This window comes from Brachionichthys hirsutus, chromosome 1 (genome assembly GCF_040956055.1).
Source record: "Brachionichthys hirsutus isolate HB-005 chromosome 1, CSIRO-AGI_Bhir_v1, whole genome shotgun sequence".
Taxonomy (NCBI): domain Eukaryota; kingdom Metazoa; phylum Chordata; class Actinopteri; order Lophiiformes; family Brachionichthyidae; genus Brachionichthys; species Brachionichthys hirsutus.
In genome coordinates, this window is record NC_090897.1 from 6,576,706 (window position 1) to 6,589,801 (window position 13,096).

Here is a 13,096-nt window from a genome sequence, read left to right on the forward strand (position 1 = left end):
CACCATATCTGTGACAGGTCCTCGCTCAATGGGGAGTCAGGTACAAAGTTAAATGGTTTCTTTTTCCCCTCCGTTCTGATGCAATCTACGATCAGGAGGCACACAGGGTTTATCCTGAAAATTAAGTGTGCATATTTTACAAGGAGGAGTGAAGCAAAGAACTGAATCTGAGTTCCCGCTGAAATATGCTGCAATGCATCTGGTGTAATTCTAATCGTTGTCGTCTAGCACGGCCAGGATCGACAATAAGCATCCAGTTGAATTAAGCAGTTAGATGATGCTTATCAACATACTGAGTTTATTTATTTGGAGGTAACACCTCAAATGTCTTTCATTTACTCTGTTGCCAGCTGAACTTTGTTAAGCTTTGAATGATGTCACCTTACATTCATGCCAGCATTTTTGTCATTTACCCTTTTCTCCAGATACGATGGACAAAGACAGCAGGCAGTGCATCAGACAAGTTCCAGGAAACATCCATTTACAACGAGACGCTGCGCATCGAGGGCATCTTGAGGGTGCAGGGGGGTCGCTACTACTGCAAGGCTGACAATGGGGTGTTGGTGGCTGCCATCAAGTCCATCCGCGTAGATGTGCAATGTAAGTGGGCAGGGATAAAGACGTCCACTTCTAGACCACAAATGACTTTCACTGCAGCCATTCCCACTGTTAGAGAAAGCCAAGATAGATAGCGATGGAAAGATTACAGGAGGAAAGATTAAGGGTGGATTGGTTGTGTGATGAAATTTCAGGTGGGAATGGCTTCAAGGACTATCTGATGACTCATGGTGGAGATGATGAAAACATGGTAGGAGGAAGAGGATGGATCAAACAAAAATTGAGTGTTTGGAAAGTGTTTAAATACGAGGGACCAACACAAATTCTACTTGTGTTTGTGAATTCCTATGAAAAACCTATATTTGTGTACTCCACCAATGAGACAGATAAACAATTAAAAAAAACACTATTTTGTCAGATACTCCTTGAAAAAGTGAAGTCAAGCAATTTGTAACAGTTAGTCCAGGTGGTACGGGCTCCCTAACGCGTGCTCTCTCAAATAACGCTCAAAAAGTGAAAAGCTCATAAAATCACCAAAACCAGAAAGTTTGGTTTGAGCCCTGTCACATCCTCTGACGTGACAGGGCCTTCTCTAATTTGAAATCACATTGCTACTTGGCATATCACCATTTTTAAAGGTATTTCGAACCATCCTTGTGATTTTGAAGAGTCTGTGTTATTTGTGGCAATACAGACGGACAGCTGTGAGAAGCAGTGTTGCTCTGTAGGGGCCCCCGTGCTGCTGCTTGTTTCACTGCTCCACTGTCCCAGCGAGTTAGAGGCCAGGTCATGGTGACTGGTTGATGCACATGCAACTCAACGTCAATACTTTTATATTGCTTCTTTTCATTTGTCACTCCCTAAACATCCTCAACCATCCGTCACATCGGTTTATTGCACAGATAGTTCCTTCCTTCATTGATTCAATCATTTTAATGCTTGCTTTATAGACTCATAGAAAAAAGCTGATTTTCCAAGGGGCCTATAACACTAAACATCCATTACCTGCCTTTCATTTGATAGATTCAATTCTTTTTCTGCTCTGCTTTATGTGCAGTCAACTATCGCTTGTTTTAGGGAATCAAATTCCTTTCTCCAAATTATGCATTCACACACACACACACACACACACACACGCAGGCATGCTTGTCCAATCCCTCCAGGAATGATCCCTTACACATCCCCCTGCCTCAGCCTGTTAATGTGACTCTCCCTTTCCCCTTCTCTCCTTCCTCCTCCTCCCTCTCTTCTTTTAGCATTAGCTCTCCCTAGGCACTAGCTTGGCCTCTGCTGGGGAGCTGGTAATTGTAGGGGGCCTCAGTGGTAAACAGGAAGTATTGTGTGTGCAGTTGTGACAGGTTTGTGAAGCTAACCAGCTCCGACAGCGAATGCTTGTTCAATTCCCCATTCCCCATGCCGCGTTATACCCAGCGGAGGTCCGTCGCTCTTCCCATGCAGGACGACTTTAGTACGAGAACAATGTAACAATTAGCTCAACATACCAGTTAACAAAGGAAAAATGGAGTGATGGAAAGAGAAAGATCAGAGTAGAAGGAAAGCTTCATGCGCGTGAGGAGAGAGGGTTCCTAAGCATGGATAAGGAAGGAAGGGGACCAGCAAAAAGCCCCGTGGCAAAGAGTCCCTGAAGATGTCGCTTGAAGAGTTAGGACAACTGCAGACTTTAGATTCCATGAGTCAGAGGGACGGGGGAATGCCGCCATGCTTCCTACTGGCTGTGATTAGATGACTGTCAGCCTACATAGGGCTACAATGCGCCGGAACAACAATGAACCCCATTGTGCTCAGAATTATGCTATTATCAGACAAGTTTCATCCATTAAATGTAGTGGTCAGTACATTTCTTTGTAATCTATTTAGAAAAATAGAATTAGTTACATTTGTCACTTAAATGTGTGATACATTTAAGTGAATGTTTGTGATCAATGAATATTGGCTGATATATTGCCATCCAGTTAATATACAGTGAATATAATATTAACAATAATAAACTGTCAGTCAAAAAGGTGGACAGACAAATAGGAATATGAGTAAAGTGCAAATTAGGATAGGAAAGAAAAGCGATGCACATAATGAGGGAGATTCACTCATATGATTTTCAATTCGGATGCATCCAGCAGAGCTTCTGTTGAAGGAGAGGGCAGAACACGTTGTTACGCTCCGAGGGCACAACCACGAGATTCAGGTTTCTCTCTTTCACTCTATTTATTTTCCAATGTCTCACATTTTCTTTTGACTGATATGAACGAAAGGTGCTTTTTATATGCTCTCCTTATTTTCCCCTTCTCCCTCCATGATTCCTCCTTCTCTCATTGTGTCATCACCCCCCCCAGGGGTCTTCCCTTCCTGCCCTCCTCTTTGAACCATACACACCAGTGCATGATGAAGCTTTATGCGTCAGCTGAGGTTTATCTGCTCTCGGCTATGACGCTCGACCAAATACAGCAGCATCTGGCTTCAGGTTATTTCCACGGCATGCAAGAACGCATGTGCACTCACATATGTAGCACAGACACACACACACATACACACTATCTCTCCTTCCTCTGTCTCTCATTTATTATACTCTCTTTGTTTTAGTTTCTACACCCTTAGCTTTTAGTTAGTTATTAATTTAGCTTTTATTGATTTAAGAACCGTAGGAACAATTGTACAGAATAGGTGATAGAAGCCAAGTTGTTTTCCATATAAATGCACTTTTCTGTTTTCCAATTACACAAAAAGCACACAAAGCAACATTTCCATTAATCTACAGCCACTTAAACTGACATGCTCCATTTGACAAAACCCTTTTCTGCAAATAACCTTTCAACATTAGAACACTCTCACCTGTATCAATCAGCTGACCAATCACCTGGCACGCTAGCCACTGAGGCAGTGGGGCAGTGAGCTGGCGGGGTTTAACTTTGACTATAGCCTCTACTGAACGGGATGGACTTGGTTCAGAGACCCAAACAATGCGATTTGAGTGTAGATCAGATTACATGCCTATCACGTCCCCTCAGTGGACTCTCCTCCGGATGATGCGAGGTAAGTGGAATAAAACGTTTGGCTGGTTGTGGTGGTGAGAATTTTATTCATGTTGATGGTGAAGTTGTGACTGTGAGTGACATTCATGAAGATCATGTTTTCTGGTTTGTCTGTCTGGTAGAAGGCTCACCAAGAAGGTTATGGCACTTATAATGGATTTTAAGGGCTTTAATCTCTTCTTTATTTTTGATCCAGAAGATCTCTTAAAACGTATCCAATTACACATCATCACATCACATCACACCTTTACAATTAGCATCCTACCTGTCAATGGAAGAATGTGCAGTAATAATTATTTTTGACAGTGACACACACACACACACACACACAGCACAGAAACACACCATACATACATACATACATGTAAACATATTCAGAATTAGTTGTACTAATACAGAAAAAGGGTAAACTGCAAACAAGGGGAGCCAGGAACAGATCGTTTAAAGAAGGATTGACCTTTCAGTGGGATCAAGGCTGGAGCACAAGGTGAATCAGGCCGCCATTCTTGGTATGAGTCACACAGCGTTGGATCAATTCACACGTCGCCTTCTCTGCTCGTCGCTGTAGTTCATGCGTTTCTCCCTCTCTAACCTTCTCCGTTTACCAGCACTTGCTTCTCTGAGATACTTAAAGTTATTGATTATGTAGATATTTTTTTTATACATTATATAGTTTATATGGTTGTTCATTTTTGTTCCTACATCACAGTTGACCTTCACACCATAATACGATTCGGTCTGTAGCACACATTTAGAGCAAGTGCATTAGAAATGTTTCGGATGATGTCAAATCCTTGGTAATCCTCCTTGGCCTGGGGAAAATGGTGTACGCTCTGTTGATTTTCCCACACAGGCTAAAGCAATGTTTTATGTGCACATTGTGTGTCTGTGTGCATCTTCTTAGTGTTGCCCTTTCTACTTTGCTGTGTCTTAAATAATCAAATATTCTCTTTTACCTAATGCTTTTGAAAAAGCCAATGCTAGTCTGCCAGGGTTAGACGGCATCCTTTGTTTGTGATCGAGAATTTCTTGTATAGCTAGATTAAAAATAGAATGAAAGAGATCACTGAGGGCGCAGGGCTCTTTTTTTTCCTTCATACAAAAGAGAACTGTGGTCTATTTAAGCATGTCATCTGAAACAGTAAGCACATTATCAGGGTTTTGAAACAGGGACAGCGACAACAGCAGTCAACCGCAGCCATTACAGAATGAAACTGCAAGGCTGCACTTTTAATGTGTGACGTTCTTGGTTCTCCATAACGTTGGGCCAGAGTTCAGTAACATACCAAAGAGAAAAGTATTCAATATTTTGTTATATTGATTAATCTCTATTCTACTTCTGTACATAGTTGTTTTTATTATTATGAATTACTGTTTTGTATTTGATGTTTTTCTGTGATGATTACTATACATATTCAGATAAATAGTTCCCCTCATTAGAGGGAGAACGCAGCCTTTCCTCAGTTTATATGGAACGCAAAGCAGTGTTTGTGCTGTCCTGCTCTCTTAGTCCACCAGTTTATGCAGCATATAGATGCAACAGATGGCACATTAGCACTCACATTAGTCACAGACACATGCAAACCACACTGGCAGATAAATTAATGACAATGTGACATTTAAAAAAAATTGGACACAGAGGCGTTATGATTATTTATCACTTTCCCTTAATGTGTACTTCTGCATGCATATGACTTAAACTGCAAATCTAGTCTACTTTTGCAGCTTGTAGCTCTGTTTAATCCCAATATGGGATGTAGACACTGACAATCATGTACAAGGACATTGTTCTCATTGATCCGTGCTGACTATATTCTTGTTGAGTTTGACAGACAAATACGATTTATTCAAACATAAATTGTATTACATGATATGGTTTTTTTCTTTAAACCTCCCAAAAGTGATGAATATGAGCCCATCTGGAATTCTCATATTATACCCATGCATGGATTTCTTCCCACTGACAGTCACCATTAAGAGTGTATTATTAATATTGTTTATTATTACTTGATGTAGAGTTTTATGTGGTGAACAATAAAACGCAATAGATAAATCTGAGGGGGTTACACTTGAAAAGCTCAATCTCTGAGTGCCCTTAACATCGGAGTGTAAACTTTTGTGGTCATGAATAATAATTTAAAAAAAAATCATTTTCTCAGTGTTACCTCGATCACAGAAGGGTCTCTCATTGAAAACAGTGAATCCCTTTCAATCGTTTCTCAGTGTCAAACACTTTGAAAATAAGGCTGCTTTTTTGTCTGTTTTTTACATATCACTTGAGATCCACAATGGATGAATGCATTAATTACTTAATTAATGGCAAGGATTATTGATTAACATTTATCTATATATCTTCCTTCTTTACTGGTGTATTTCTTGAAAATAATTCTGGGGATTTGGTCGCTCTGTGGTGTGACTTTTGTGTGGTTTGTATTGCTAATGTTATTTTATGTGTGTCAAAGTCTGTCTAGACTTCCTTTTGAGTAGTTTCTCTTGTCAGAAGAAAAGAGTACTGCAAGCACCTAGCTCTAAGCCCTTAAGGAGGCCGGCAGTGCTTCAGACTTTCCCCAATAAATAAAAAATACAGACAAAGACAAGGCATTTGTTTTGAGAAGGGGAGGAGGATTTTGTAGGATTTGTTGTTTTGTATTCCTTTTACTTGGAATCAAATTGGATTTCAGTCTGTAAAATGCTGAAAGCTATAAATGCACATTGATGTCTTGCTAATACAAACCTCTGCCATTCAGATATTGAATTATCTTTTCCAATACTATTTCTAGTGCCGAGTGTTCACTAGGATACTCAGACTGAACATCCACACTATGATTTACTCTTTGGGAGCTGTCAGTATATAGATATCTGGAGCAGTCAGTACCAAAGACTATGAATTCATTTTTAAAAGTGAAAATAATACACATAAATGATACATAGCGCAAGTCACTTTAATATGGTGTTAATACTTTCAGGGTTTGGGTTCTGGCTGCTATTGGCCTCAGTCCAATGGAAGCACAGAGTTCCAAGAAGACACTTTGGATGAAACTGTCAACTAAATTGCATATATATATATATAAATATATTATATTATATGTTCACTCTTGGAAGGTATGAACTGAGCCCATTCAAATTTTAACATACAGTGTATGATCAATCAAATAAATGCTTTGTGTTTGTATTCAATGTGAAGGGATTTGCACTTCTGCATCCGTTTATTTAATATATTAGTAGGCAAATTTAATCTGAAAAGAAATCCATGCTATTTTCGTGTCACTGTAAACTGTCATTTTGCAAATATGATCATTATCACCTCCACTGCTGTCAGATTAACATCATATCTTTGTAAGATCCACTTACGAACTAATATAATTGAACATGAGGCGGATTTCATTACAATTCACATATATTCAGTCTTTCATTGGGCTGAGTGGGTTTGACTTAATCAGAAGATACAGCCCGTATTATATGTATGTATGCTCTCGGTGTTGCTGTGATCAGGTGCTGTCTAGACCTATTACTCCAAAAGAACCGGTTCCATACAGCAGCTTCTCTCATAATATCAAACCTAGTTAATCATTTTTTTCTATAAACTGAATATAGAAAGTGAGCCAGTACTGGCATTTTAAATAGGTAGCCTATTTTCATTTAAGTCAGGAGAATCTTGATTTGAAAGAGAGACTAGAAGAGTACAGTAATTCAATTGAATCAATTGATATACTGTCTGGTAGGAAAGAATGAACATGCATGTGAGGATTGCTGACCGAACCCCCTAGCCCTGTCTGTCTGTCTCTATGTAAAACACGAAGGTGGTACCCCCCACAAGTTCATTCTTTCTTTTCTTTGGTCTTTATTTTTTTTTTACATATACAATTTTACTATTAAGGTTATAAAGAGGAAGAAGTTGTCATATTTATAATAATAATAATACTTTTCTCAAAGTTATTTTTCTCAAAGTTATTCCGGCCTGTAATGATTCCCATGTTCTTGACATGTCTGTTTGCAATTTTGCATTAGTACAACACCTTTCTTATCAGACATCTGTGCAAGCCACTTAACCCCCACATGCTTCAGAGGAGGTGTTAAGAGGATTTGTGACTTTGCTTCCCATACATTTTAGGGCATTGCTTAAAAAGCATTCATAATTAACTAAGCTTGCCAGCTATAGCAGGATTTCATTTGACCTAAAATAGCCTCCAAAAGTCCGACAGTGCATTGCATTCCGTCTCTCACAGTGGAACGAGCTGGCTACCCAACCATTGTCTCACATCATTAGGCCTCATTAATTAGTACTTTGCTATGGTATAAATTCCCAGTGGAAGCTTGCTGACCTTGGAGTCATTTTCAGTGCTCAGAAGTGAAAGGCAGCCCTCGCCTGGGTGTGCTTATAATGGAAAAAAGACCTCTTCATGTTGTTATGTTTCTGTGTGTGCATGTCAGCATTAGCATTGTGTGGGCAGCTTTACTGTGTAAAGTGTCAGATACAGTACGTGTCTGTAGTAGCGTGTTACTCATGCTACTACTGGCAGCATGAGGTGGTACCTGCAGCCGGATTGTACAGGTAGCTCAGGTTAGCACAACCCAGCAGCAGTTCAGGCGTCCTCTCTGTGGCGCAAGGAAGACGACAAGGAGCACTGTTAGAGGCCTTCAGAAAAATTACAAATGGAAAAAAAAGAAGCCCTTAATCAATAAATAAAAACACCATTCTAGTTTCAGTGTACTCTGTGGAGATTCCTGTGTAAACAATGTAAGTAATTAATTGTTGATACTCAGCATTTCAGTGCAGCACCTTCACCATTGCACCTCAATTCATTCCTTCTTTTTAGTTTGAGTTCTGGCAGTGAAGCCATCCTCTTCTAAAACAAAAGTATCTGTCGAACGCATAGATTTAAATACAGGGGGTCGTCGACGCACGACCTATGCAACTCACGACTGTTCGACTGCACTCGTTCGTTGTTTTTCTGTCTGTTTACGAGGTGTTTTTGTCACATACCGAAACGCGAGCGGATCCAGTGTACGACAGTTTCTGCTGTCTCAACCACAATATCTACCAAGAAGAAATAGTCTCTTTCTTCTCCTCATTACGAATCATTATGCAGCATAATATACTTACGGTAATTTAACATGGGACGACTTACGACCAAATCGGCTTACGACCGATCCATCGGAACCAATTGTGGCCGTAAGTAGGCGACTACCTGAACACCTTTCAGGTATTTGAAGAGAAGTGATCATGCTCACATGCATAACTAACACTATTGTACAATGCAGGTGAAGGAGAAGAGTGCTCCTTCTGATATCCTGGAATGTCTTAGCCCTACTAATTAGGCCCCGGCTACATCTGTAAAGACAGCATGTACTATAAGATCTGTTGCTAATGGATCTTTACACTTCAGAGAGCCACCTTGGCCTAATTATTCTGTCTTCCTGCCAGACACTACAGCGGAGTGACTGGCTGGGTGAGTCGGATGATTTGATTGAGTCCTTAGCAGAACTTGTGCCTTCAAGCAAAATGCATCTTTTCCACTTAGACATGTCAATTTGCAAACAAGTCAAGTTGTGTCACCTTGAGTAGCATACAAAAATACCGAACAGACCTCTGCTGCACCTAATGGCTTTTCTCTGTCCAAAGAAATGTGGAACAAACCAGACATGGAAAAGCACTCATTGTGTATATTTTCCTTAATGTTTTTATAAGCTAAAACAATAGAATTGGAAATGCTTTTTTTGTAAACCTTTAAAATATCATGCTTGTGCTGGGATTATTTTCATGTTACAGAGAGCATAAGTACATGTGGTCATAAGACTTTACATTTCTCCGGTGAACAACATTTAGTTAGACGCTTGTGATATAAAATATTCAGAAGTGATATCTGTAAAAGAAAAAGCCTTCTTTCAGATGATAGTCCGCCACCCTCAGCCTGTAGGAACATTGAAATATAGTTGACGAGAAGTCCTCAGCCATCATCCTGCACACATTTTAACTTCAATTTAACATTTCTTTCGTGTGCCATTTTTTTTTTTTATTCAGTTCAGTATGCTATGTTAATTTAAAATGAGAAAATCCTAAATCCCATCAGAGCAGAGTATGCTGATTTAAATTAAACACTCCATAAGTGCCAACACAGATGCATAATTTATGACTAATAATTCCCATTTCCTTAAATATGAAAATTCAATGACTAATTTTAAGATTACTTTCTTTTCTATTTTGATTTTTCTTACTCAACAAAATACATGTTAATAATAGTATAAACATGTTGTGATCTGCTGTGAATAGAGTGAATGTGGAGAGTGGCATTAGATTCATAGCCTGAATTAGTATCCCAGTCTGATGCTGGTGTGTGTAATTAGAGGTCAGTCCTTTACTGCTAAAGGCTCTAATTCTTGCATTGCAAATGTGGTTAACCTGCTTCTCACTTAAAGCTACACTTATAGATTATTCTGCTTTGCATAATGGGGTTATGATGGGGTCAAAACTTTTAAGGTACGGCAACATAATTTTAGTGGAGGCTATGCTAATGACTTAAGTGGGCTCAATTTACTATAATGTTTTTGTCACTATTCTTTAGTGCTTCAATATTATTACTCATTTTTCCTTCTGCAAAATTAAGCTTTTACCTAATTAACTGTAGTGAATACATTCTAAATAATAAGCGGCATAATCACCATTTAGGTTTGAAACATCATAGAAGCCTGAGTTATAGGTCAGTCATACAGTGTGGTGGAAAATCAGCCTTCTTGTCTACATTATGGACAGTGCATAGTCGTGCTCCACACTGGAAGCTAAAGGTCCACACAAAAATGTTAGTATTACTATTGCACAACAGCACATGGAGTAAAGGGAAACCTATGAGGAAATTACTTATTTACGTAATCGACACAAATCACTTCAAGTACACTAAAACTTAAAGTGTGACACTGCTTCGGGGTTTCTCCAATAATGTAAATCAAGATCTGCCATCATGATCATTTATTGTTTGAGCAGATGTGAGCAATGTTTGTTGAACATAAATAAATAAACTTGACATATTCATGTCGCTTCAATCACAGTTAGTTAAGTGCTATTGAGAGAGGCCATTACAGCGCACTGACTGGCATTATAGATTTGGATCACTTAGATTCTGCTGTTTTGCAGCAATCTGACAAAGTTAGATGGTGCTTGAAATTTGGATGAACGAGACTCTATTTTGACAGTTTAATTGTAACGTGTCATATTAAACATATGTCTGCGAAATAATAGCAGCCTCATTTTGGTTTTGCTCATCATCTCCATCTGCTCATCCATCTGTCTTTACAAATACAGCTGATTTGCAGGCAACTATGAAACTTCTCAAGTTGCACTAATTGGCAACCTTGCCTTGTGTTAAAATGACCCAATTAACGCTGTGATGTTTCATTTTTTTAATATTCAAAGTGCTGTACCTGCTATAGGCACAGAATGTTTCTTTAGTAATTATCATTATATCAGTACCTCTTCACAAATGCTCACACATTAAATTACTGCTTATTTGTAAAACAAAAACATCATTAGGAATAAAACATAAACGTCTACAGTAAACGACTCCAGTCAGACATTTATAGTGGTAAAATATCTTTGGCCGGATTTAATTATTCCCTAAAGATTGCTGAAAGAATATTGGGAAGGGATTTGAACTAAACTTAAAAACTGTTTGAATGATTTGTTTGTTTTGTGCATCAAGTTTTTAGTTACTTCTCCAGGAGAGCAGCTTTTGCACAGAACCCTCCACATCCTCCAACCGCGTGTGGCGGTGCCCATTCTATCGCTGTCTGAAGCACTGTGACTTACTTCTATATAATTGTTCCGGCTGAATGGCCCCCAAGGGAGGCCTAATGGCCTCTCTCAATAGCGAGCTGGAGAAAGGAGGTAATTCTTTAATAATGATCTAAGTAACATGTTCACAGCAACAGCACAGTGGTTGTGATCTTTAAAGACTGGAGCCACGGTTGTGATGAGATGTTAGCAACATTGTGGTTCAATAAATACTAATTTAACTATAGGTTGAGTCTAAAAAACATTGGAGAGCACCAGACATAAAGAGACACATGTATGCAGTAAGGCGGCTCGGTGGCGCAGTGGTAAGCACCGTTGCCTCACAGCGAGATGGTCGCAGGTTCGTCTCCGGCTTGTGGCCATTCTGTGAGGAGTTTGCATGTTCTCCCCATGTCCGCGTGGGTTCTCTCCGGGTTCTCCGGCTTCCTCCCACCACCAAAAACATGCAGCCTAGGCTGATTGGTGACACTAAATTGCCCGTAGGTGTGAGTGTGTGTGTGGCTGGTTGTCTGTCTCTGTGTTGCCCTGCGATGAACTGGCGGCTTGTCCAGGGTGTCCCCTGCCTCTCGCCCATTGACTGCTGGGATTGGCTCCAGCTTGGCCCGCCACCCGATAACGGAATAAGCGGTTAGAAAATGAAATGAAATGAAATGTATACAGTATATGTATAAGTGGCACATGATATGTACATGTGTCCATGCAAAGAAAGCACACCCTTGCAGTTTCATTGCTGTGTCTGTGGAGTGTTTTGAGTCACTGATAACAGGTCGCAAGGGTTTCTATGACATTTTGTACTTGCTCACATCCCCAAACCTCCACCTCCATTTATCTCAGAAACTGGCACAGACAAACAGGCAAACGAAAGGCAGCGCATTACAATGGTAGAGGGGGGGATTTGAAAAAGAAGAGTGATGATATTTGATGTGGTGAAATTAGGGGAGAGACGTCCATTAAATAGGAAATTAGAAATGTAGACTGTAAAGTATGGATGGAGATAGATAAAACAAAAATAGATGGACATAAATGAGAGTGCCTGAAAACGGTAAAGAGTCCTGGTCAGAGGAGTGAATTTTTTTTATGGAAGTTCTTCCAGGCTTTTATATCATTTTGCTGGGTTTTCACAACAAGAAAACCGTTTCACAAATCAGAGAGGCCGACTGTTAGACAATGAGAGAAATACTGGGCCATAATATGTGAGGCTGTGATATCCTGATCAACACAAATATTCATCTGTTCATGTATGAAATACATTGAGCGTGTTTGTTGTGGCAAGAGCGGCCATTTATCAGAAGATGGTGGTTTCAGTCCTCAGTCACCCCAGGCCACATGCCAATGAATCCTTAAGCAGGATACTTAACCCCACCACCTCTTTCCGGTTGCCATAAGGGATTCCCACTGCTCCTCGGGGATGGGTCAGATGCAGAGAAGAATTTCCACTGTGGAGGATGAATAAATAAGTAAAATAAATTAGGAAAAATGCATTCTGTAGCAAGGCCAATGTACAGGCACAAGGAGCAGACACAGACAGATGCATGCTGACAGGAAACACGGTGAAGGATGTTTTGGTTATAAGCTGCCCTCCAGATCAAGAGGCCATACAACCCTTTCAATGCTGGGGTTCATCCGTTATTTATTGAATCTCTCTTCCCATTGGAGGTTGGTGTAGCTGACAACATTAGATGCTGACATTAGATTCAGTCAGATT

At 39.8% G+C, this 13,096-nt stretch overlaps 1 protein-coding gene across 1 annotated transcript in view; it reads left to right on the plus strand.

Annotated features, from left to right (window-relative positions):
- LOC137893460 (MAM domain-containing glycosylphosphatidylinositol anchor protein 1) overlaps positions 1 to 13,096 on the plus strand; it is a 108,035-nt gene that overhangs the window by 44,358 nt on the left and 50,581 nt on the right. The window contains exon 3 of the mRNA XM_068738875.1: positions 426 to 600. Coding sequence (XP_068594976.1) covers positions 426 to 600 — 175 coding nt within the window. The remainder of the gene's footprint in view (positions 1 to 425; positions 601 to 13,096) is intronic.